The sequence below is a fragment of the Baudoinia panamericana genome (assembly GCF_000338955.1).
Source record: "Baudoinia panamericana UAMH 10762 unplaced genomic scaffold BAUCOscaffold_13, whole genome shotgun sequence".
NCBI lineage: Eukaryota > Fungi > Ascomycota > Dothideomycetes > Mycosphaerellales > Teratosphaeriaceae > Baudoinia > Baudoinia panamericana.
In genome coordinates this window covers 101,956-125,347 of record NW_006911269.1, presented here as the reverse complement: position 1 = coordinate 125,347, position 23,392 = coordinate 101,956, and the positions used below count along the sequence as shown (strand labels likewise).

Below are 23,392 nucleotides of genomic sequence, written 5' to 3'. Positions count from 1 at the left end.
TACGATTGGTCAAGGCTTGCAGCGAAATCTTGGCGAACTTTTTGAAGTGATTGATCGGTTAACTTCATCCGTCCCTCGTGTGACGAAGCTTTCGCTGCACGTCGCAGTTGACATGGAAGTTTAAGGCAATGGATCGGGACTGATACTGGAAGACAACATCATGGCGACCGCACTTCAGCAGCAGCTGGCTGCAATCGCCGCCAACAGCACTCATCAGCTCGACTTGAAGGCGCAAAAGGCGCGCCACAGCAAGTCACTCCTGTTCGAGTCTCGAGAAGCTGCGTCGCAAGGCTTCGACACGATATACCAGATCTGTATTGAGGGCTTTGACGAGCTATGCATGCTGGACGCCAGGTTCACTGCTTTCTCACGCAACATCTTCAGCGAACAGAGCAAGAATGAGGATCGAACGCAGATGACAGCGAAGGAGAACAAAGACTTGGACAAGACGATTGAAGGCTTCCTTGGTCTGGTGGGAAGCAGACTACTGCTCAAGCCGGCCATGAAGGCAGTAGAGTGGCTCGTCCGGAGATTCAGAGTGCAGGATTACAACACGGAGACCGTCCTCTTGACGTTTCTACCCTACCATTCATCTCACATCTTCCCGACACTCCTGTCAATCCTCCCGGACACTTTACCACCCATCTTCCGGTTCCTCCAGCCCTATGTGGCCTCCTTGCAAAGTCCGCCACGACATGCAGTCCTCTCAGCCGCAATTAGCAACCAGGGATTTTTTGCTGCATTAAGTCAGTACGTGCTGAGTGTTGCGAAAGTGGGCCACCATTCAGCTGTCTTGTTAGGCTTTTGGGCAAGCATAACGGCCCAAGCGGTCAACGGTATGATTGATTCGAGCAGATCTGGCCGAGAAGCCATCCGGAAACAGCGCGAAGAAGACCTATTGCTTCGGGTGCTTCCAGTCTTGCAGTCCGCCATCAGCATCAAAGGCGTGCCAGAGCTTTACCTGGCCTGCTGCATGATCATGACCATTCTCGTGACCAAGGCATCGCTCGAGGACAGAGTGCTCGACGCCATTATGGAAGCCATCGCAGGCGTCTGGACTCCGCAGACTGCTGAGGATGGCATGGTGTGCCTCGCTATCATCTCCGAGGAGAAAGAAAGTGTTCTACTCCCCGAATCGGTCTCACGCGCGCTTCTCAGCCTTGACAATTGGCTGCAGAGGTTGCAGGCTTTGTCACATCGCTACCGCACTGGCAAGCTTGCTCTTGGTCTTGCGCTCAATCTGTCCGCATCAAGCGCTAGTATCGCTGTGGACGAACGCGTAGAGCTACTTCGCAGCCTTCTTGATAGTATGCTCAGTGAAGCACATACTCTGGCTTTGTTCGAATCACTGGTAGCGGGACTAGCGGAATCCGAGCCGCAAGGACGTCAGAGTACAGTTAATCTACTCGAGCATATAGGACGTTCAGACAGCCATCAGCGCCTGTTGCAGCAAGCTGCGGAACGAATCGGCGTGGATTTGAGAGAGTTGTCGTTGCAGCTACTTGTCGAATCATCGGTTGATGACGCTGCAGAGAAAGGCATGACTGGCGCTAGTTCTGTCAGAATGGCAGTCGACGATGACGCATCTTCTGACGGCCCTTCCTTCAGCGGCCTCCCTGAGCTGGATCCTGACCATCTATCCTTGCTCGATCCTCACAATAATCATATCTACGAGGTCTACCTTCCTTGGCTCCAGGGCGCCTGCTCCGCAGACAATAGTTCACCGCTGTTCAAATTTCCACCTCTGAACCAGAAATCTGACTCTGGAATTCCTAGTTACTTCTGGTTTCTCGCGCGAGTCTGGACTTCGAGCACACAAGCGGCTGCACGGGTGTCAGCACTGCAACATGTAGTTGCAGGAACGTCAACGTTCGTTAAGGCTGGACCCGATCGATTCTCCGTTGACATACAAGATCTTTTGCCATATTTGATCATCGGCTTATCCGACGGTTCGCCCGAGGTTCGAAAGTTGGCGGGTGAAGTCTGTGGACTGGTCCGAAAGATGTACGATGCAATCAAAGCTGGCCCTAGTGCGAAGACGCAGAAGCGAAGTCGCCAGAATGTGTATGGCTTAGGAAGCGAACCAGTCCAACATCTATCGGCCAAGGATGCAGAAACATTCTTGGATTTAGCCATCCTACCTGTACTCGAAGACTGCGCCCTTGATAGCGAATACATTGGCAGAAGCCTGACCGAATCTTTGAAGGGTTCAGACACCATTACTCCAGCCAATGATGGGAAACAGCACAAAGCGATGAAACTGTCACTCCGGGTTGAGCTATGTACATGGCTCGCTGGCCATGTTGCGGCCACGCCTGTGCTGCAAGTGAAGAGCAAGCTGTTGGAAGTGCTCAACAAAGTCGGCAAGCCTGCAAGTGATGCACGAAAGAGTGTTCTAATTCCTTTTGTCAAAGCGTGGGTCGCGCAAGACGCCGACAAGCTTCGCAAATCGTGTGCTGCGGAAGCTTTACAGAAGCAGGATCTTGACCACCTTGTGATGGAAAGCCTCTCTTATCGTAGTGCGGAGGAAGTCAGCACTTTGCAAAGCATTGCGGTTGGCGATACTAACAGTCAAGTTGAGCTCAGAGCACTCGCCTTCGAGCGTCTGCGTCACCTATGGCATTCGATGAATCCACCATCACAATGCGCACTTGTTGATTGGCTCCTAGAATTGGCGGCTGGTGACTCGGATGAGCAGGGTAATGCACTCGAGACTCTGCGCAACCTACAGTATCCGTCAAGCGTCCTTGTGCATCTACTCCAGACTCTGCCAAGTGCTTTTGACCTGCAAGACGAACCTTCATCGGCCAAGAAGCAGCGGATAAGCAAGGCGGACCAAGAGCAAACACGGAAACCCGATCTGGCCAGGGTCAACGCTGCTCTAAGGCGGGTTACAGTTGTGCTCGAGCTCGTCGAAGGAGCGAAGCCGGAGAGGCACCCGCAGTTGCTGAAAGCCCTGTTTCACATGCTTGGGGAGCTGCATCATTTCAAGACACTGCTCGGCTCGCAGTTGATCTACCTGCAGGCTCTGCTTTTGGGCTGCCTTCTGTCGGTCGTAAACGGCATGAGGACTAACGCAGATGCTGCGAACATTGACCGCGCCGTCATCCGAGCAGACCTTATAGTGGAGACCGTAAGGACGACCTCTAGCGCTCAACTTCACAACACCGCTCTTCTGCTCATCTCAAGCCTGGCCACTTGGGCGCCCGATTTGGTCTTGCATAGCGTTATGCCCCTTTTCACCTTCATGAGTACTACATTACTACGGCAAAGCGACGACTTTTCGGCGCATGTCACGGATCAGACTGTCTCGCGGATAGTACCGCCGCTGGCTGCGTCCTTGAGAAAGCGCGGAAAGGATCTCATCAGCGGCGCGTCAGAGCTATTGCTCAGCTTTACGGCCGCATTCGAGCATATTCCGCTTCATCGCCGTGACGCGTTGTTTCGACATCTTGTGCAAACGCTCGGCCCCGACGAAGCGTTGTTCGCGATTGCGGCGATGCTGATAGAGCGATACCCGACGGACGAGCGTGTACTACCATTTGTCGGCAGTCTTATGGCACACTTTTCAGTTGCCACGCAAGTCCGAGCTCTTCAGCAATTCCTCGATCTTGTTCGCGACGCTTTGAAGCCCAAACGAACACTGTCCGACATCGTGCTTGCCCTTGGCGAGAAGAGCGCAGAGCAAGTGGAACAGTCCGTCGACCATCTCCTCCAGAGCCTCGGTGAACTAATGGAAGATGTCGGCTTGCGCAAACGAGTCGCGAAAGAGTTCGCAAGCTCCGCCGATGCTGCCGAAACGCTGCGAACAATATACTCGCAGCTGCTTGATCAAACGATGCAGCTCTCCCGAGACCTGGCGTCAAACATGGTTCTGGGTGACGCGGCTGCATCAATGCTGTCGTCGTTGCTCGGTTTGACACCAACGAAAGACTTCATCGAGTCAAGCGCACAACTCATGCAGACAGGCTCTGACGAGACAAGGCAGCAGGTCTTCCGCGCGCTCGAAGCGCGAGTCGTGCAAGCGAAACGTGGCGATGTAGCGCTACAGCGCACATTCCTTGAAGTGTTACCCAATTGCTGCGTTTTCGTTACACAGGGCCAGCCCATCGATGTGCGCCACGCCGCCGTTGCGTGCATCGACCAAATTGTTGACAAGTACGGCAAGCTCGACCGAGATGCTGTATTGCAAGCTGCGGAGTCCGTGGCCGGAGACGCTGCGTTAGGGGCCCAAGACGCTTCCCTTCGAATTATCTCGATACTTTGCCTCGCTTCTATGGTTGATGTGCTTGGTGATGGGTTCATCCCGCTGCTACCGACTGTTCTGTCGAGAACGCTGGACTACTTGTCCGAGGCGCAGGAAGCTCCGAGACTCAACCATCAACTTCAAAGCGCCGTCTTCTCATTCGCTAATGCAGTGCTTGACCATCTGCCATGGATGTTCTCGGACCTAGAGCGTGCGCTACATCTTGCCGGTCAAGCTTTAGTGCATCCTCAGAAGCATGACGGCGATGTGGCTGCCGCGAAACAATTCTGTTCACTGATAGCTGGGAAAATTCGACTGGACACGCTCATCAGTACTATTGACTCGACCTTCGAAGGCATCACGAACCTTGGCGCAGCGGCGGCCGTACAGCATCTCCATATCTTGCGCAGCGTTCAGCGACACCCTAAAGGCGAGCTGAAAGCGAACGCGCAGCCCTTGTTCAGCATCTTGCTCAAGGCGTTCGATTTGCGCCGGACGAAGGCGGTACACGTTCCCGACGATGCTGACTACAGCGATGTGTACCCACTGGTCGATGCAGTGACCATTAATGTCGTGCTTAAGCTCGACGACAGCGTGTTCAGGCCATTCTTTGTCCGCTTCATCGAATGGGCCACCACAGGCTTGCCGAAGAAGGATTACGAAGGCCGTACATTGCGCCTGACAAGTCTTTTCAGCTTCGCATTCCAATTCTTCGACCGGCTAAAAGAATTGGTCACAAATTATGCAAGCTACTTGATCGAACCCGCCGCGAACGTACTAGACGTCGTGTCACCCAACAACGCCCGCGAGCTCAGCCTACTTACCGAGGTTCTCCGAACGATATCCAGCAGCTTCCAACATGACGAGCAGGACTTCTGGCAATCGCCCTCGCATTTCGACGGCATCGCTTCACCTCTGTTGAAGATGCTCACCAAAGCCAAGTTCATCCGCGTGACGGAGCACGTGATTCCTACCATCACTGATTTTGCCGCGGCTGCAGCATCGCCAGACCACCACAAGGTCATGAATACGCAAATCATGCAATACATGCGTCACGAAGCCGCAGAAGTGCGATTGGCGGCGGTTAAGTGCGAGCGTGGAATCACGGAGCGTCTCAACTTGGACTGGCTGGCTTTGTTGCCAGAGATGCTGCCATTCATTAGTGAATTGCAGGAAGACGATGATGAGCATGTCGAGAGGGAGACTTTGAGGTGGGTCAGACAGATTGAGGAGGTTACGGGCGAGAGCCTGGAAGGCATGCTGCAATAAACATCAATGCCTTGGAAATGATGATTATGTGATCGAGATAGGAGCGACCCATGACTGATATGCGCCAGGCGCAATGCTGAACGCTTCAGTAATATACATTAACCCGGTCGCTCCGGGTACTATAGCTTTTGGACGAGCCATTATGACGCCTTCTTCGATGCGTCGATTTGCTGCACACGTGCGACAGCCTTGGCGGACTCGACTGTGCTTTGGTAGATCAGGTCTGCCATTCACAGTCAGTACAACGTTCGCGACCGGTTGAGAAGACCAAATGATACTTACATCCAGGGATGGCAATCCAGAAGGCGTTCATGCCCACGAAGTAGAACCAGTAATAGAAGGTCTCCGGCCGGCTGTACGTTACACCCGTGATGTAGTGGTCGAAGATACTGGTCGCATAGTACAGCGCATCTCCATAGAACTGTCCCATAGACACGATCATCTGGATAGGGTAGCGTAAGGGATGTCGCAGCACAATCATGGCAGCCACAGCCAAGCACCCTGGGCCCCAGCACACCGCTGTCACCGTCTCCATGCACAGCACGAAGCTGTTTTGCGTGAGATACCGCGAGTCCGAGAAGGCGTATTCTTTCCACATTTGTCCTATCAATGTCTGCTTGCTTCCTAGGTTCGTGAAATTGGCGGCGTAGTAGCCTTCGAAGAAGAGGTGAATGGAGCCGGAAAGGACGAACCACATGGTGGTGAGGAGTTCGCCGGTAGTCAGACCAGGCTGGATGCGCTTGGTCACGAAGTAGGTGGAGGTGAACAGGACACCGCAAACGCCGAAGAAGATTGAGAGGAGAGCAGGTACGCTCCATTCATTCGCTGCCCAGCCTATGATTGTGGCATCGAGAGGGTAGTAGGGGTGGACTGCTGCGGCCAGGACGGTAGCGTTCTTCATGGTGTCGGCTGCTGCGTGAACGAGGCGTTCTGCCATGTTTGCGGTGGGAAGGTAGAAGGGATGTTTGGGGAGGAAACGTAGCAGTTTGTCAAGGCGCAAGTGGGAAATTGGTCATGTGGTACCTGCAGAATGACATGCACGACGGAGCGCGACTCCGTTCATCGTGACTGGGGACTGGAAGCCATTGGGCCGCGGGTGGCGCAGCGTTGCTGTGACGATCGAACCGTAAACATAAACTCTCTACTCCACTCCGTCAGTGGGCGACTCCGGGTAATTGCAGAAGACGTTGTCCATCTGGTGGATGCCAGGTGACGTTGCAAATGTTGGGAAGATCAACGTAGACGTTGCAGCAGGCGTATACCGTTCGCACATGGCTCGTCTGAGCAAATCTCAATCGTTCACTATCCATGAGGACGCTGGCATTCCTACGCCAGACACATTCCAACACCCGAGCTTCGAGGAAGCAGTGAACTCTGCGTACGATATTGACACACTCGACACAGAGCAACGCATAGATCGACGCGCGGTCGAGACAGACGAGGACGATGTGTTCTCACACAAAGAGACCAACAATGCAGACGACGGAGCTAGACGAGCGTCATTCCTGACCCAGACTTCGATCTCTTCTTTCCCAAGATCCAATCGTGACGACGTCAAGCCTTACAAGCCGCCTGTCATACGGCCTTCATTCAGACGACCGGAATCTGTACGGCGTTTGCAGCTGAGCTCGCCACCGCCGTTCCGAAGCCCACGCCATTCCGTAGTGCGACATACTAGTTCGAGAAGCGGCACACCACGTTCGGCTCGCTCAGCCCGAGCACACGGAAGCCCTCTGCCGAGAAGGACATTCGCCCACGATGGAGAAGATGCAGCCGAGGCGAAGAACTACCCGCTTGTGCTACTCCATATCACGTTGTTACCCACCACGTTCCCATGGAGCAGGGGAGCCGTGCATGACTTGCTACCAGCGGATATTGCCCAGAGATTGCAGCTATTGCGGACTAAGGTGACAGATACTCTGCTGCAGCGCGGCCTGCTTATCCCACATCCACACGCGGAGTACGACCTGCTTGAAGAGCGTCTGCTGGAAGCACTCGAGTTGCGTTCGGAACGAATCACCAAGTGCGGTCATTTTCGATCGGATTCCTTTTCGAGTGGAGAAGGTAGCGACTCCGGCTTGGGATCTAGCGTGGACGGTTCCTGCGTGGACAGCGATGAGAATCTCTGTGCCACCTGCCAGCAGCCACTCGGAGAGTCTCAGCACGGCGCAGGCGAGAGCGGGCGGAAATGGAGCATCAAGGTCTACGCTGCGAACGGGCTTCTGGGTGCGGGAGCTTGGGCAGCTGCGTGGGATGAGATGGAGAGCGTCGATGTTGAGATTCTACCATGGGTTAGCGATGAGCTGCGACGAGAGCTTGACATCCGTACGTACGAAGATACGACGCATGTCGAGCAGAATGGCCCGTTCGCAGCAGAGGGATTTGCCGACGTAGAGAGTCCGTCAACAACTGAGCCGTCACGACCAACGTCATCATCGGATGATAGCAAGACTCCGAAGAAGGTCCTACCCACCGAGCTGCCTCAAATATACCGCCGGGCGGAGATCCCAATCACTATCCTGCTTCGCAACTACGTCTTCCTGCTTGCGAAAGATCGTCGAAACGCAACAATTTTCTTCTTAGCCATGTTTGCATTCTGCTTGGGTGTACGAAGCCTTACAGGGATAACGAAACTGGCGACACTGCCCACGCAGATGGCTGGTCCTTGGCAGGCCAATGACACGTTGACCATGGCGGTCACTGCGGGCTCAGTGGAGTACACGAGTGGCTTGACCGAGCAGCCCACAAGCAGCGCAACAGGAAGTCCATTCGTAGAGATCGACCCAGGCGGAGGTGAGCAAGCAGCCGAGGACGATGTGGAGAGGCTAAATGCATTGTTGGAGCCTGAGCTGCATCTTCATGGAATAGTCGCTGGACAAGAGTGATGTGGTTACATTCTGGGCGACTCTGTTTAGCAGGCGTGGTGCTCGGCGTTGTGTATGGCATATGCCTTGTTCGAGATGGTTATGCTGGACGTAGTATACCAAAGTATGTGGCTTTACGGCCATTCGGCGACTGATTACCCACAAACAGCTGAAACAATTTAACCACGCTAAGCACGCTTGCACTATGGCCTGCTGTTTCCGTTGGAGTTCGCCATCACACGGGTCGTATCGTGCCCATGAGGTATCTAGCACATGCAATGTTGGACTGTCTGCTCAATTATCGAAGTCGATGCGCTTAACAGACTTGCGGCGCTTGTGACTCTTCTTCTCGTGATTCCCGCTTAGTAATGCTTCGTTGCCCCGCAAATGCGATGTTTACATGTTTATGTACATGTACCAGCACTTACGCAGCACGAACCGCGAGAAGATATAGAATGGAGGCGTCAGAGCGGGTAGAGGCTTCAGTGACTACGCTGTCGCCATGCGCGCGATATATAGCCGGTATTGCGAACGGGAAAGTGCGCTTGATTCACGCCGCACAGCCGGAGCGATCAAAAACCTTGAACACGACGATCCCGCCGAAGGACATCACTGCGTTCAGTTGGTCTGCTGACAGCGATAGAATTGCACTACTCTCTAGCAAGCGTATTGAGGTACTATGCTTTGGCGACCAGAACTACCGAGTCCGCATAGATAATGGCAGCGGCGGCCTTGGCCGTTTCGTCTCCGCTGCGTTCATCAACACGGACACCATTCTAACGATTTGGGAGTTTGGTAGAGCAAAGTTGTGGAATCTGTCGACAGGCAAGGGTATCGATTATGGAGATCTCAAATCAACATGCAATGGCAGCAACTGGCAACAACGACCTCCCGTTCCGGGCCGCGAACCCACAAGGTCAGTCGCCATGCTGTCAAGGTCGACCGCCGAAGACATTTTGACCTTGCATTTTCCGAATCAAGAGCAAAGTCTGCCATCTGTGAAGCTGCCTACTATAGACGCGCAGTCAGTATCCTGGTCACCAGACGGCAGATGGCTCGCTATTTTGGACACGCCTACTGCAAACCCAAGTGTACATTTCTACACCGCTGACGGTCATCTGTTCCGCTCAATTTCGCCAACGCCGCGGACTGAGTCATTCACTCTTGGTGTGAAGTCATTGATATGGTCTGGTGACTCTCGCATGGTGGGCTTGTCGCGATACGATGGAACGATCGTCCTGCTGAGTGCACGCACGTTCGCAGCGGTAGCCGTTGTAGAGCATGCCAGTACGATCGATCAGAGCCTCCTCGCACCGGAGCAGAGAGCGTTGATATGGCGAGAAGCTCTGTCAGCAGCAGGTGAACGATCGTACTCTCTTGCACCACAGCCGGTATCTCCGCCACTGTCTCGATCGAAACCCAGTGATGAGCCCTCAGATCTTGGCGTGGCAGAGGCCTGCTTCAGCTGCGATGGCAGCTACCTTGCATCGCGAGATGAGCGTATGCTTAGTACAGTCTGGATCTGGAGTATGGCTACGTTATCGGCGCATGCGGTGGTCCTTCAGCATGGCAACGTACGTAAGATGCTATGGCATCCTACCAAGCCGGACGTGGTTATGCTGGACTGCGGCGAAGGCTTTGCCTATTTGTTTGACGTTACCGCATTCAGTGCCCCTGCGTTTGTGCCAGTGTCGCTACCAGGTACCGCAACATTGTCCTGGCTAGTTCCTTCGGCGGAAGACAAGATAGCCATACTGGCCGCCACGAGGTCTGCGTTTCGTGTGGTATACCCAGAGGGGCGCGACTCGCTTACGGATCGCGCACCAAGCCCAATTGTGAGCGTAGGCGCGGAAGCCTACGAAGACGGCGTGAGCGAGGATTCGTTGCTTGACGTACTATCTGGGCGGAAAATGTTGCCACCGAAGACGGAACCTTCATACACAGAGATGGTGGACCTCGAGGCGAACAAAGCAGACGAGGAGGACCACACCGTTGCGTTGGACGACACATTCCGTGGAAAGCGAGCAGCGGCGGTCACTGAACCAGAGAGAGATCCTCTGGACGACAGCCAAATCTTCTAGCGCGGCTTTTGGACCGGCGTCTGTTGGGATGGTCTGTTATGATACACTTTTAATTTGGTGCGTTGCGCTCAATGAACATGGCGTCACAAGCTATGTAAAATACACCTCGAGTCGTGACTCGAAACCAACAACATCGGAAATCTCCAATCTCATAGCATGTACTTCCAATAGCCCCGCCACGTTCATTACACTATTGCCGCGAATCGCAAATGTACGCGCCTTCCGAAGAGGCCATTCTAGTGCGACCTTACCGCACAGCCAGTCTGATTGACAAAGAAAATACTTGGAGTATGACCGCTGACTACAATCATACCGACAGCGGAGTGTGCTGCAACATGTATTCTGGTGCTAAGTCGTCATAGCCTAGAACCTGTACGCTGCCATGGTCACCGTAACCGTTTTGGTGCACTTGCAGCTACTGCTTGTGGAGGTAGATGGAGTCATTGTGGTCAGGCTGGTTGGTCTACAATGTCGTCAGTCATGCTCAGAGTACGAAACGATTGGCCGGCCATACCTCGTCTTTTGGCTGGTCAATGAAGGCGTCGTGGAAGCTTGCGATGTGCTAGAGATTCTACCGAAGTCCGCGTTAGCAAACGAAAATATCGATACAAGGGTAGAGAGGCCTCACTTCGTCTTCTCCGAGGTGCTAGGCGTGGTAGTGTACGAAGTCTTGCTTGAGCTACTTAACGTCCTGCGCAGTCACTCAGCACGTTGCCCGATACATTAGGCGTTGGTGGAACTCACGATGATTTCTGCGATGCCGTGCTCGTGCTTGTCGATGAAGATTTCTTCTCCTTGCTGGTGGACGACGCGGTTGGAGTTGATGACAAAGAAGAGCTTGAGCGCTGGGGAGAGGTAGTGCTTGTTGTCGATCTGGTAGTTGAGGACGATGTCTTCTTCTCCTTGCTTGTTGTCGGTTGCGCGGATGACGATATGTAGGTGCTCAGGGTTGAGTGGGTGCTAGAAGATGACGGTGTGTTCTTTGTGGACTGTGTGCTGGTATGCGAGGAAGTTGATTTGCTTGTCGTCAGCGAACTGTGTGTGCTTGACGATGACGAGCTAGACTTGGCTGATTTCGTTGAACTAGATGTACTTGAGACCGTCGAGCTGCCTGTACTAGATGATAAAGAGCTAGACTTGGCCGATTGCGTTGAACTCGATGAGCTTGAGACCGTCGAGCCTCGTGTGGCCGACAGTGACGACGTAGACCTGGCCGACAACGTCAAGCTCGATATGCTTGACGCCGTGGAGTGAGTGCTAGAGGCCGACGAGCTTGATTTGGCTGGTTTCGACAGGCTATTCGTACTTGACGCAGAGAAGTGGGTGGTGAACGTCGATAAGATAGATTTGGCTGATTGCGTCAAGCTCGATATGCTTGACGTCGAGGAGTGAGTGCTGGCGGTCAACGAGCTAGATTGGGCTATTTCCGTTGAGCTCGATGTGCTTGACACGGAAGAGTGGATGCTGAACGTCGACGAGCTAGATTTGGCCAGTTTCGTTGAGCTAGGTGTGCTTGACATCGTTGAGCTGTGTTGGCTGGACAGGGACGAGCTGGACTTGGTTGTGGTCGATGTGCTATGAGTGGTTGATGCCGAGGAGTGGCTGCTCGTCATGCTCGAGGTTGACGACATACTTGACGGCTTGCTGCTCGTTGTACTTGAGGTCTTGACGGTACTTGAGGTCTTGACGGTGCTTGAGGTCTTGACGGCGCTTGTGGTCTTGGCGGTACTTGACGTTGCGGAGCCCTTTACGGCGCTGGTACTTGTGCTTGAAGATGAACTTCTGGCGATGGACGTGGTACTGGAGGACTTGAGGCTGCTGCCTGTTGTGCTGGAAGTCTTGACGCTGGGGGACGTCGTACTAGAGCCCTGGAGGCTGCTGCTCGAGCTGAAGCTCTTCGCCGTATCGCTCGTCGAACTCGAACTTCTCGTGCTACTACTTGTTGTACCTGAGCTCTTTGCAATGCTCGTGCCGCTCGTGGATGGCCTATTCACGATTAGCACCTGGCGTAAGCGGCAGTCCAGCGGTGGTCGCGCACTTGTACGGCGTAATGCTCGCCGTGGAGGCGGAAGTTAATGAAGTCTTTCTACGGGGTGTCAGAAGTAGCAGAACAACGGTGTTCATGGCATCTTACTTCGACGTGGTAGCAACCGAAGAAGCCCTGTGAAGCATCTATGTCAGCAAATGCCATACAGTAGAATAAGAGACTGATGGAGACATATAGCTGATGACAATGCTTCGGGAAGCATGTGCAATATCGCATACATCCTAAGTCCGTTACCCAGGTGAGAGTTAAAGGCTGCGGAGAGTGCCGAGGCGGTAATGCATCGCGGCAGTATGTACACGAGCCCCTCCGGAGAATCAAGAGCAAGCCAGGAAGCTCAGAGATGTACTCACTTCTTCGATGCCGATAGCGATGTCGATGAGTTGGGCTTGGATGTAAATGGAGTGGAACTAGCCTTGAATCAGCCGTCGCTGGATATGCCAGTTGCACAAACATTCAGAGCAGGTCGGGGGGAGCCCATGGCAGGCTGGGAAGCTGGGCACGATAGGTGTCTTATCTGAAAGCGAAAACCAGACGCCAGAACGGCGTAAAGGTCGCGAGTTGGGTAGCCGGTGCATTGCCAGATTTGTAAGTCAAGCACAGAGGGCTAAGGCTGGCATAACGCACCTTGACGAAGGCGACGTTGCGGAAGTGGAGAAAGACTTGGCGGAGGAGCTGCTCGTTCTGGCAGTGGAGAAGGACGTCCTTCGCAGATCAGCATAGCTCTCTTGTAGTCATTTACCCATTACGTACTTGCTCGAGCTGCTTGAGGGAGAGCTGAGCGGCGAAGAAGCTGACAATTTCTTTGGTGAGCTTGTCGTGCTAGCTGACGACGTAGTGTATGGAGAGCTGCTAGAGGGAGTGGTGAGCGACGAAGTGGTTGACGATAATGTCGAAGAAGTGGTCCTGCTGGCTGACGATGTAGTGTGCGTAGAGATGCCAGAGGGAGTGCTGAGCGACGAAGCAGCTAGCGATCTTGTTGATGAGCTTGTCTCGCTGGCCAAGGTCGTAGTCTGCTTTGAACTGCGCATCGACGAGCTTGCGGTAGTAGGAGATCTCCTGGACTGTCAGCGACATCCCGGCTTTAGTACGCATCACGTACTTCGACGTGCTGCTGGACGGCTTAGCTGATGAGGTGGTGGCTGAAGACGTGGTGGCTAAATATGTGGTTGTGGTCGTGATGAAAGAACTGCTGCTGCTTTGTTTCGGAGTTGATGAGAAGCTGGTAGTACTGACAGTCGAGGGGCTCGAGGTGGAGGAAGAGGTCCTTAGACTCGTCAGCGCCAGTAAAGCCATAGATGGACGACTGCATACTTAGAGCTACTGTCAGAGACCGAGGCTAACGACGAGGACATTGCAGATTTCGGCGGAGAGGAGGAAGTCACTTTGCTGCTCACGGTTTCACTCTTGGCCGGCGTGGCCGTTGTCGTTGTCGAGGACGGACCGTAGCCAACAAGATCCGGCTCACGCTTCCCCAAAGCCTGCTCAAGCAACTCAGATGGTGCGCAACGCTTAATCCACTCGGCGGCGAACGCTGGGTCACGGAGCGAGAGTCGAATGCTATCGGCAACGATACACGCTGGCTGCGTCAGCGGATGTATCTCATCAGCAGGCTCTCCTTGTTTACGTGATGGATCCACTGATCGTGAAGCGCGCTCGACAGGGCCTTGCCCGAGTGTAAGGCATATCGTCAACAGCTTCGTCAATGACAACATGATGAAAGCGAATGACAGGAAGTTGCTGACTCCGAAGTATAACGAGTGTTCAGAACGTACGAGTTCCGTGCTAGCTCATATCCAGGGAGAGACATGTGAAAGAATCGAGCGCCTACCTTTGGATTAATATACATCAGAGACGATGGCAACGGTTGTGTTGTCTTCCACGTCGCAACGATAACGAAGTGCAGCTGCGGGACGACGCTTCACGGCATCGCGCATCGTGTGCCCGATAAAGCAGCCCATGCTTGTGCCATCCAGTCCCAAAAGCGTTGTTGCGGAGAGTTACCGTGCGTAAATCCAAGGTAAGTAGGAAGACCTTACAGGCCAGAATAGCGTTCAGTACAATGATTACGGGAAGCGTGAGCTTCACAGCATACTATGCGGATCTCAATGTGACTCCGCATTGGGTCAAACGGATGGGTGCCGAGACGAGTGGCATCTGGCCGCTGCTTTGCAGCTTGTAAGTGTCCGCGGCGGCCCATGCAAACCAATTGGAATGATATTGCGTAATCATCCGGAAAGTTATGCATCTTGCGAATTTTGTACACTGCTTGATCAATAGCGGTCAGGCTGTACGGGCCAGCAACTATGTCGTCGGGCGGTGGCGAGTGACCTTCCGTGTTGTGGGTCGCTTGCAGGTCGTATGGATACCACGTCGAAACCTTTCTCTCTTCGCCTTACAATTGGCCGTCGTAAACTGATGTCTGCTAAGTTCGTACTCTGTATAAGCAACGGTTAAACAGCTCAAGGCGATATGGTACCGTATGAAAGCTTTCGCCAAGCGTGATGTGCCGTCTCGATATTGGATCACGGATCGCTTTAGCAAACCTTTGGGGTGCTCCAGTCACTGCAGCGTCAGTTGAGCATGGCCCTGATGCAGGTACCTCCGACACGAGCTACAGCATATGGGTGACATATTGGACCTGAAGGTCATCGCATTAGATTCAGCAGCACTGGGATTTGGAAGACACACGGAAAGCATGTTTAGATTGTAGCCTGCTGGGGCGGGTGCCGAAGGAAAACTCGAGCAACAACATATTGCGTAGGCTCAGCAATCGCGCACCTGATCCGACCATGCAAAATTACCCGTCGCATTGCAAATGTTCATTGCCGGAAACGCTCTCGCGGTGGCGGTACGGCCGAATCGCCTCTCACAGTCGGCGGGGCTTCAGACCGTTGTCACGTACTGGAGTCTGAAGAAACGTGGAGAGCAAAAGCCACCGTTGTCGAACACAGTTGAGGGCACGTATTTCTGGCTACAGTTGACGGTGTCGTGGACGAGAATGAAGCCTCGGAAAAGGCTCTGCTTGGCAAGTTGCACGGCAGGGCGGACGCTCAGCATGCTCAAGGCTCGCGGTGCGCCCCGTCTATGCTGCTCAGGCGTGCAGAGAGGAGATCCAACACTTGTCGGCCTGGACTAGCGTTGCTCAATAGGTACTGTTACTGCTGTGCAAGACATGCGGTTGGGTGACGGCGTATGGGCTGTCGAGTTGTCCGTGGTGGAAGGTCATTCCTGACATCAGCTAACATGGAGCACAGGGCAGAGCAGACTGCAGGTGTACATGGTGGCGATATAGACGTGGACGGTGCAGGGTGCTTGTCACAAGGTTGTTAATGGCCAGCTAGTGAGCAGAGAGCATAGACAAGTTCGTGTGGTCCACTTGTCGTGCCTCTAACTCTAGAACCAACCCTAAGGCATCAACCTGTTGACCGCATCCGTAACCGTACAATGCTCCTTTCGCCTTCTCGCATGCCCTGCTGTAATCCATGCGTTCATGCTGTCTCTAGAGCATGCAAGCTCAACACACAGCGGGTTCTTTACCTCGCGATTCGGCCGCTCGTGCGGTACAATATTGCACGTAAAAGCACGAAGGAGAGTGAAACATGAGGCGCTGCAGAAGGGTCAGAGCATGTCTGACAGCCCATTCGCTCGGATGCGAAAGTTGTTGGGAATAGCACGACACCTTTCAACCTTGAACAGGTGCTGTTCTGCGACCTTTAACGCCATAGTAGGCATGCGTTGGATTGAGAAGGCCGGAATACAATGTAATGGTGCACTACGAAATCCTGCTTAGTGCTGAGACTATGATGCTGGCTTGCTCGTTGACCTCGAAAGCAAGGCCATCCTTATGATGAAAGGTTGCTGATTGGCGGCACAATCGGCTTTGCAAGACTACCCGTAGGCTTTTGTCGGAGAAAGAGCCCGTCCTCCTTTGCGAGTTGTTTGACTACTTTGCTAGGTGGAACAAAAAGATATCCATGCCACTGCCGCATATAATGCGTATGATCCTGTGCCAAAATTCCAGGTAGTGCCCGTCAGCTGCCGCACAAGCTTCCTGGATGAGAAGAATGCTTCATGACCACAGCGCACCTCCAAACTGACCTGGTGCTCTAGGATTCCCTCGGAGAAATTCACAAGGCTGAGTCGCGTAATACAACGCCGTCATGCTAGCGGGCCATTAGTATGTCCAATGCTGCGTAGCATATAAGCAACGGTATGCAGCTCACCCCGAGGTTGGACCTTTTATCCTTCTCGAATCCACGAAGTGATTGACCGCGCAGCATATGTGGCCCAGTATGTACCGACAACCTTATCCTCACCGACCATCTGTATACGAGTATTTCACACCCTACCGCAGGACAGCAATGAGGACATGACGCCGTCTCACGCAAAGTCCGACACCCGAGGACGCCAGTCCACATCGTGGCCAATATAGTGACAGTGTGGACAGCTCGGGGAGCTCCGGCTTGCCCAGTCTCTGCGAGTCGATAACTCATGTCCTCAGCTCATGCAGGTGGCAGCTCGCTTTGGCTGGCGGTGTCTGTTATGGCATGGTCCACACTATTGGTACGCGAGCAGTCCCTGAATCCGCTGGAATCACCTGCCCTAGATTCCGTTGAGTGCTTTTTGTTACCCGCTTGACCAGAACTCGGACTTCAGGGCAGTCACTCTGCGTTTGACAGAGAGCACGGGATCGGCGCCTGTGACCGATGAAGCCCAGACAGATCATCCGTGGGAGTGGGATCGCTGTTGCGATCTCGCGTTAAGCATCTGCTGCATCTGGAGGATTGCCATCGTTGCTCCTAACCGACGTCCTCACGGATAGGATTCTGGCTCTACTGTCACCATCCGGCATCAGTTACTACGGCTGACCTGAGGCCGCTGAGAGTTATCTGCTCAGGCTTCTGACGACAACCATCCCGTATGCCCCACGCTGGCGATTTCTTCGCATCAGGCTCTCGTGCTGGTGTCATAGCGTAGACTGGTAGGCGCCAGCCACTCGACTGCAGGGGACCCCGAATAAGTTCGATGGTTCAGAGGTCATACTCTTTGGGTGCTTCTCAGCCATTCGAATCTTCTATATCAAGCGTGCTCGCCGTATATCCTTTGGTCGTGGTGCGGAAATGCGCTGTGACAGCTTGCGACGCGCTTGGCGACCACGAAGTAATAATACACGGATTGGTTCTCGGTCTGACTGGATACCTACGAGCCTGGAGAGTATTCTGCAGCGTCAAGCCTTGATCTGCGGACCTTGCTCTCATCGTGTGCATCGGGGGCAACGATATGAGAATTGCAACCGGGCACGTGAAGCACTAGTGGCGGAAGTGGAACGTAGAAAGCCAACCTGCGATTGTTCTCTGCTGCTGCATTTACGTGTTGCTGGACGATAGAGCGCAAAGAAACCTCGTGCGAGGTCGAGGCTGCCGACACGCCTTTGTTCAATCGAAGCAATCTTTGTTCCTGCCATCCCTACACCGCCGTTCGGCACCGAAGGCTGCGATCAATCGCCCGCCCGCTCTTTCACAACATCTGCCAGGTCTCAAGCTTGCCGTAGGTGCCTTCGGCTGATCACCGGCTCCGATTAATGAGGCAATCGCGCCGTATCACCTGATGTGAACCTCTTGGGCGCCCAGATTCTTCACGCACGACACGCTGGAGCTTTGCAGGCTTCCTTCCACCACACTTGCACACACGTCTGCCGAGCACACCGCGTTCTTCAAGGGCTTGTTGTACTTAACCAGCTTCATACACTACGGACGGGCGTCTTCAAGTCAGCACCGCTGTCAATTCGTGACCGTCGTGCTATAAAGTAGCTACCACCGGCATCCAGACCTGACGACGCTGCTGACGACGTGCAATTGCTCATTCTCATCAACATTGCATTGTGACTCGGAAGGCCATAATACCCGTACAAGCTACTTCGAGTCTGTTACGGCGTCTCCTAGCCACCGCCCGCTCGCCCCAAGCGTGGAAGGCCAATTTTGGACAAGCCAGCAACGCTTCTCTTTCTTCCACTTTTGTTCGCGTGCTACAAGGCTGCAAGCTCGGCCCAGGCTTCTGCGAATTTTCGACTGTTTTGTTTAGCAAGCATGGTGCGCCTGAAACAGCCTTCGGTCATCTAGAACATGCATAACTTGCGTACAACACTCTGAGCAGGACATCCCTGACCGGCAAACGCATCACCGCTAGTTCTTCTAGCAATGGCGTCCGAATGCTCCTTCAATTCCGATACAGGAGACCTACAAACACCTTCGTTGGGTGGTAGCGGCTCACCCATGATTGTCGACCCTCGTCAGGAACACCTCGAGCAGGATTTCACGACCTCTCACAACAACAGACCGCCCAGGTGGGTCAACGCGACCTTAGATCAGTTCGGCGGTACTGCCATGTACCACCTGTACCGTCTTGGTGAGCAGCGAGACCCGTTTCCGAATCCACGTCAGACGCTTTACGAGATTCAACAGGCGGTGAATGAGCGCACCAGCCTCGGAGATGGTGGCTTTGTGAACATTGGTGAGATTCCATCGGGTCTGGGACGTTTTGAATGGCTAGAGCTCAACGTTGACGACGTTTGGGCACAGCAAATCGGCTTCACCGACCCGTCTCAAATCGAAGAGGCGCGTGGCGCAGGCTATTTCTCCCGCGGTCCGTACCCACAAGACAGTCCAATGACTGTGTGGTATCCTTACCGTCCATATCTCAATCCGGACAGTGAACCAGGCGTTCCGGGTCAATGGGCGTTTCACACCAGCTATCCGGCCAACTCAGATAAGCAGAAAGCGGAAAGCTTCTTCGGAGGTCTGCTTGGTCGTGAGCCAACTGCAAAGGACGTCTGGCATCTCCGCATCCAACTGCTTGACCCTCGGAGTGAGAACGTCGATCTTGTCTGGATCCCTCATCAAAAGGAAGACAGCGACAGCGATGACAACGACGGCAACGAGCTCATCCCCTTTGGTCATAAGCTGGGTCAAGTCGATCCGTTTTCCGGCCTCATCCACAACCCGCTCAATCGTGGCGAGAACGACCAGACCGGCGGATATAACGCTGATTACTACACCCGGTCCATCAACCGCCGGGCGTACACCCTTGACCGGCAGAGAGCTCACCATAACCACGCTGAGCCTCACAAGTCGTGGGTCGTGGACAAGAGCGGCCACTGGATGCAATGGCCCGGCTACGGCACTCTCAACTGGTCGATTAAGGACGCGGTTGAGAGGATGAACAAATGGCGAGTGCAGAAGCTGAGCCGAGACGGCTGGCCTGCCAAGCGCGCCGAGGCTGGAACGGCAGCGCCAGTCCAACGTAAGGGCTATACGGATGGACAGCTTGATTGGCTGATGGACGACATCAAGAAAGGCAAGGGTAAGCTCACGATGCGCATATCGAAGCTTGCGGCCGAGTTCAATCGTCGGTTTAAGGAGGAGCGACCGGACTCAGGTGTCCAATCTTGCGTTAACCGTCTGATCGCGCAGTACAAGAAGTACGGTGATCGGAAGCCGAAGACAGGCACGCAGGACGGAACGCCGGAGCAAGAGAGTGAGGCGGAGGACGAGGAGGAGATGTAGCAGTGAGTCGCATGGTTCCCAAGCATAAAGCATGGCGTGATGGTAGTGTACAAGCTGCACGCAGTTGTAGATATGGTGAAGGAGCTAGCAAGTCTACTTCCTGGATCCTGCAAATACCTCCTGTCGCATAGCCTCGAGCACCTCCCGATACCTCAGGCTGAGTTCCTTCTCGAACTCATCAAGCTTCACCTTCTCCACCGCCTGTGCTCTCCGTATTGGCGTTGCCCGTGCGACTTCATGCAAAAACCAACGAGCCTCGGTATGCGTATACAGCGTCCATGCCTCGCCCAGCCGGCCAGCCCTTGCCGTACGGCCCACGCGATGAACGTAGCTTTCCACAGACCGCGGAACGTCGTACTGTATGACATGCGTGATGTTGCGCTGGGCAAGATGATCAAGCCCACGAGCGGCACGGTCAGTGGCGATGGTTATGCTGGGTTTGTCGTTCAGTGTATTGGAGGACTTACGCTTGGTGGATTGAGTCCTGGTAAGCGTGGTGATCAAAGAGGACCACGCAGGTTGAAGCTTGCGTAGAAGGTGCGAGAGCCTATGCGCGGACTCGTTACTGGAGGCAAAAACGAGGACCGTCGGAATGCTATCGCGGTCGAGAGAAGTGCCAGGCTTGTTACCAAGCAACGCTGCTCTTGCCGGATGCATGGAAGCCAGCTGAATGGTAGCGTCCGCTTCGCCCTGCTCATCGGAGCTACCGGGGGCATTCATATCTTGGTCGCTGCCGCTTTCGCTCCCCTCTGACGTGCTGCTGACGCTCGAGCTTGAGTCAGACACAACACTCGAATCGTCGTCGGAAGAATCGACACTGTCTTCCGCATCTTCAGGCTCAGGCACATACTTCGTGGAAGCATCGTGCAGGCCGCTATTTGGCAAAATCCTCTGCTCTAACAGCTTCACAAGAAACAGTGGCTTTTCACTACCATCACCAACAGGTATGCAGAACTCGGTCAAGGTGGGCGGTAGTTCAAAGTGGTCACCCGTCCCACGTACATCTTGATCGTTGGTTGAGGCATCGGCAGTCGCTGTAGCCTGAACGTCTCCAGCCTGACCACTGACCACAAGCAGCTGCGGCCTGTGCAGCTTGAGCGCTATGAGCTTGGAGATGTCCCGCGTCATTGTCGCAGAAAGTAGTACCTTTCTCACCCGCCGCTCGCGTTGCTCATCCCACAGCGATCTCGAGCGAAGGTACGTTTCCCGAGCGTCCTGCTCCTCCGCACTTCGCGGTCGGAGAATCTCGTCATTGACACGCTCAAGAAAGCCATGATACTGCGTATCTAGAAGCTTGTCTGCCTCATCCAGCACTAGCCACTCAAGATGAGCAAGGGTGAAGCCGAGTGTGCTGCTCATATGCTCAAGAAGTCGGCCCGGTGTACAGATAAGTACATCTACGGCAGAACCGTAGACGGGCACGTGATCGATGCGAGCTGAAATTGCATCGTTCATCCGTTGCACGTCTCGTGAATCTTCGCGTTCCGCTGCGTTGATGTAGTCATCGAAACCATCGTCTTCCTGACTGGGCGGGTAGTTGCGCTTCTGAGCCATCTTCATTGCCTCAGCATAAGCTTCCGGGTCGTACCTTTGGGACTGCCGCACAAGCCTCTCCTGCTCACCCTTCAACTTTCCCGCGCCTGTAGCCGTACCGACTGCTAACCCACCGAGATGTTCAGCGCTTGCCAAACTTGCAGCAACATCAGCCACTTGAGCAACCAATTCACGTGTTGGTACAACGACCAGCGCACGAAGCTTTCCAGCTACCGGTCGTCGCTTCAGTGCTGCCATAATCGGTAGCAGATAAGCAATGGTTTTGCCACTTCCAGTTGCAGCACTCACAGCAAGATCTGGTAATACTGGCTGAGTGCCTGGGCGAAATCTTGCTCCAGGCATGCCAGGAGGAAGCAAGAGTGGTATCAAGGCGTGCTGTACGGGTAGGGCACTCTGGAAGCCGAGGCCGGCTAGGTGCGTCACTGTCGGTTCTTCCAAGCCCGTCTCGAAGAAGCTCCTCATACTGTTGCTGGGGATGAATGTCGGATTGGCAAGCCAGGGTGGTAGAGCCGAGAAGCCTGGCTTGAAGTCGGGTGTTGGCGCCTTCTCTGGTTGCGGAAGAGGGACTAAGTCTCGGAGTATGACATTATCGTTACTTCGCTGCTCTACCGTGTCCTTTGTTTGAGGACCTTCGTGCGGGTCATGCTTCGTAGCCTTTTGAAATTTGTTGAGCACAGCCTTGTGTTTCAGCGTTTGCTCGCTCTCAATGGCAGGATCATCGGATGATTGCTCCAACACAGCTTCCAGTTTATGCCGTCGCTTCTTTAGCATTGCTGAACGTGGATCAGTGGTGGTAGCTCGCATAGGCTCGTCTACATCATGTACGAGCTGAGACTGTTTATCTGCGAGCTGCTCGATTGGAGGGATCGAGTTGGTTGGTTTACCAAGCGATCGTCCAGCCAGATCATCTCCAGTACTGTCTTGCAGCTGGAAGTCGTTGGTGTCGCGCTCGATATCCTCCCGCCGCCGCTTTCTAGAATTTGCAGAATTCGCAGACTCCGACTCCACGACGTCCAGCTGCTGCGCACCATCGCTGCGCCGCCCAGTATGACCACGAGCACCGTTCACGGCCGCAACCACCTCTGCATCTGCCGCGCCAGGAACAGCCTCAGCTTTTTCCGCTACGTGACCGGCACCCTTGGCTGCCTTCTCCGCTTTGATACGTGCTTTACGAGCTTCCTTCTCTAAACGATGCCGTTTCTGCCCTTGTTTGATGCTGGCGAAGTCGGTACCAGCATGCGAGTCTACAGCTTCCGGAGCACTCAGTGGTTCTGGCCCATTCTGCTGCGGTGGCGGAGCAGAATTCACAGGCTTTGCGGCCTTCTCAGCCTTTTGTGTCTGCAACACGGACTCTACAGGTGCTTCGATCCCCTTCTTCCGCAGCTTCTTCGCCTTGCGTTCAGTAGTCTCTTGCTCTGATCTCTCGCGCTTACGCTTCTTCTCTGGCTGAACAGACAAAGGTACATCTTTCTGCACCGGCGCTGTCTTTGTAGGATCCTTGACCGAAGCTGTTGAAGCCGCAGTCGGCACAGAAGGCTTCGGCGGAACATAGCGTTTGTACAAGGCAGCCATCGTGCGCACCTACGTCCAGCATGATATATTGCGCGGGTATGCGATATCTTGAACTGTGTTGTCTTGCGGAGTTTTCGGCAATGCCAAGATTTCGCCAGCCTCGTTGTTCGTTTGGAATGCAAACCAAGACTGAATATGCAATACACAACTACAGTCAGTGACCTTTGCGCAAGGTTGACTTTTCACCTTCTTTGAAG

The 23,392-nt window shown here is 54.0% G+C and overlaps 8 protein-coding genes across 8 annotated transcripts; 5 read left to right on the top strand and 3 right to left on the bottom strand.

The window, feature by feature from the left end:
* Positions 1–74: 74 nt before the first annotated feature.
* On the top strand, positions 75–5,879 carry BAUCODRAFT_38104 (uncharacterized protein). Its single transcript, XM_007682146.1, has one exon. It carries the CDS (start codon positions 161–163, stop codon positions 5,513–5,515), a length of 5,355 nt encoding a protein of 1,784 aa, XP_007680336.1. The 5' UTR covers positions 75–160; the 3' UTR covers positions 5,516–5,879.
* An 815-nt stretch (positions 5,880–6,694) lies between these two features.
* BAUCODRAFT_38102 (uncharacterized protein) lies at positions 6,695–8,647 on the top strand. The gene has a single exon (XM_007682145.1). The coding sequence runs from the start codon at positions 6,787–6,789 to the stop codon at positions 8,398–8,400; it is 1,614 nt and encodes a 537-aa protein (XP_007680335.1). The 5' UTR covers positions 6,695–6,786; the 3' UTR covers positions 8,401–8,647.
* Positions 8,648–8,834: 187 nt separating this feature from the next.
* Positions 8,835–10,460, top strand: BAUCODRAFT_134006 (uncharacterized protein; the record flags this gene model as incomplete). The annotated part of the gene is made up of 1 exon (XM_007682390.1): positions 8,835–10,460. One exon carries the CDS (start codon positions 8,835–8,837, stop codon positions 10,458–10,460), a length of 1,626 nt encoding a protein of 541 aa, XP_007680580.1.
* Positions 10,461–10,473: 13 nt separating this feature from the next.
* Positions 10,474–13,141, bottom strand: BAUCODRAFT_38098 (uncharacterized protein). Its single transcript, XM_007682144.1, has 7 exons — positions 12,683–13,141; positions 12,595–12,623; positions 12,499–12,546; positions 11,205–12,446; positions 11,089–11,151; positions 10,975–11,031; positions 10,474–10,923 (listed from the first exon to the last, which is right to left on the bottom strand). The coding sequence occupies exons 1-7, from the start codon at positions 12,725–12,727 to the stop codon at positions 10,824–10,826; spliced, it is 1,584 nt and encodes a 527-aa protein (XP_007680334.1). The 5' UTR covers positions 12,728–13,141; the 3' UTR covers positions 10,474–10,823.
* Positions 13,090–14,379, bottom strand: BAUCODRAFT_275454 (uncharacterized protein). The gene is made up of 6 exons (XM_007682389.1): positions 14,132–14,379; positions 13,819–14,083; positions 13,741–13,771; positions 13,423–13,560; positions 13,258–13,356; positions 13,090–13,209 (listed from the first exon to the last, which is right to left on the bottom strand). The coding sequence occupies exons 1-5, from the start codon at positions 14,217–14,219 to the stop codon at positions 13,327–13,329; spliced, it is 552 nt and encodes a 183-aa protein (XP_007680579.1). The 5' UTR covers positions 14,220–14,379; the 3' UTR covers positions 13,090–13,209; positions 13,258–13,326.
* A 1,609-nt stretch (positions 14,380–15,988) lies between these two features.
* Positions 15,989–16,483, top strand: BAUCODRAFT_275423 (uncharacterized protein). Its single transcript, XM_007682388.1, has one exon. It carries the CDS (start codon positions 15,998–16,000, stop codon positions 16,295–16,297), a length of 300 nt encoding a protein of 99 aa, XP_007680578.1. The 5' UTR covers positions 15,989–15,997; the 3' UTR covers positions 16,298–16,483.
* A 1,741-nt stretch (positions 16,484–18,224) lies between these two features.
* On the top strand, positions 18,225–20,115 carry BAUCODRAFT_275033 (uncharacterized protein). Its single transcript, XM_007682387.1, has one exon. It carries the CDS (start codon positions 18,705–18,707, stop codon positions 20,067–20,069), a length of 1,365 nt encoding a protein of 454 aa, XP_007680577.1. The 5' UTR covers positions 18,225–18,704; the 3' UTR covers positions 20,070–20,115.
* Positions 20,051–23,350, bottom strand: BAUCODRAFT_38096 (uncharacterized protein). The gene has a single exon (XM_007682143.1). It carries the CDS (start codon positions 23,193–23,195, stop codon positions 20,163–20,165), a length of 3,033 nt encoding a protein of 1,010 aa, XP_007680333.1. The 5' UTR covers positions 23,196–23,350; the 3' UTR covers positions 20,051–20,162.
* Between the last annotated feature and the right edge of the window lie 42 nt (positions 23,351–23,392).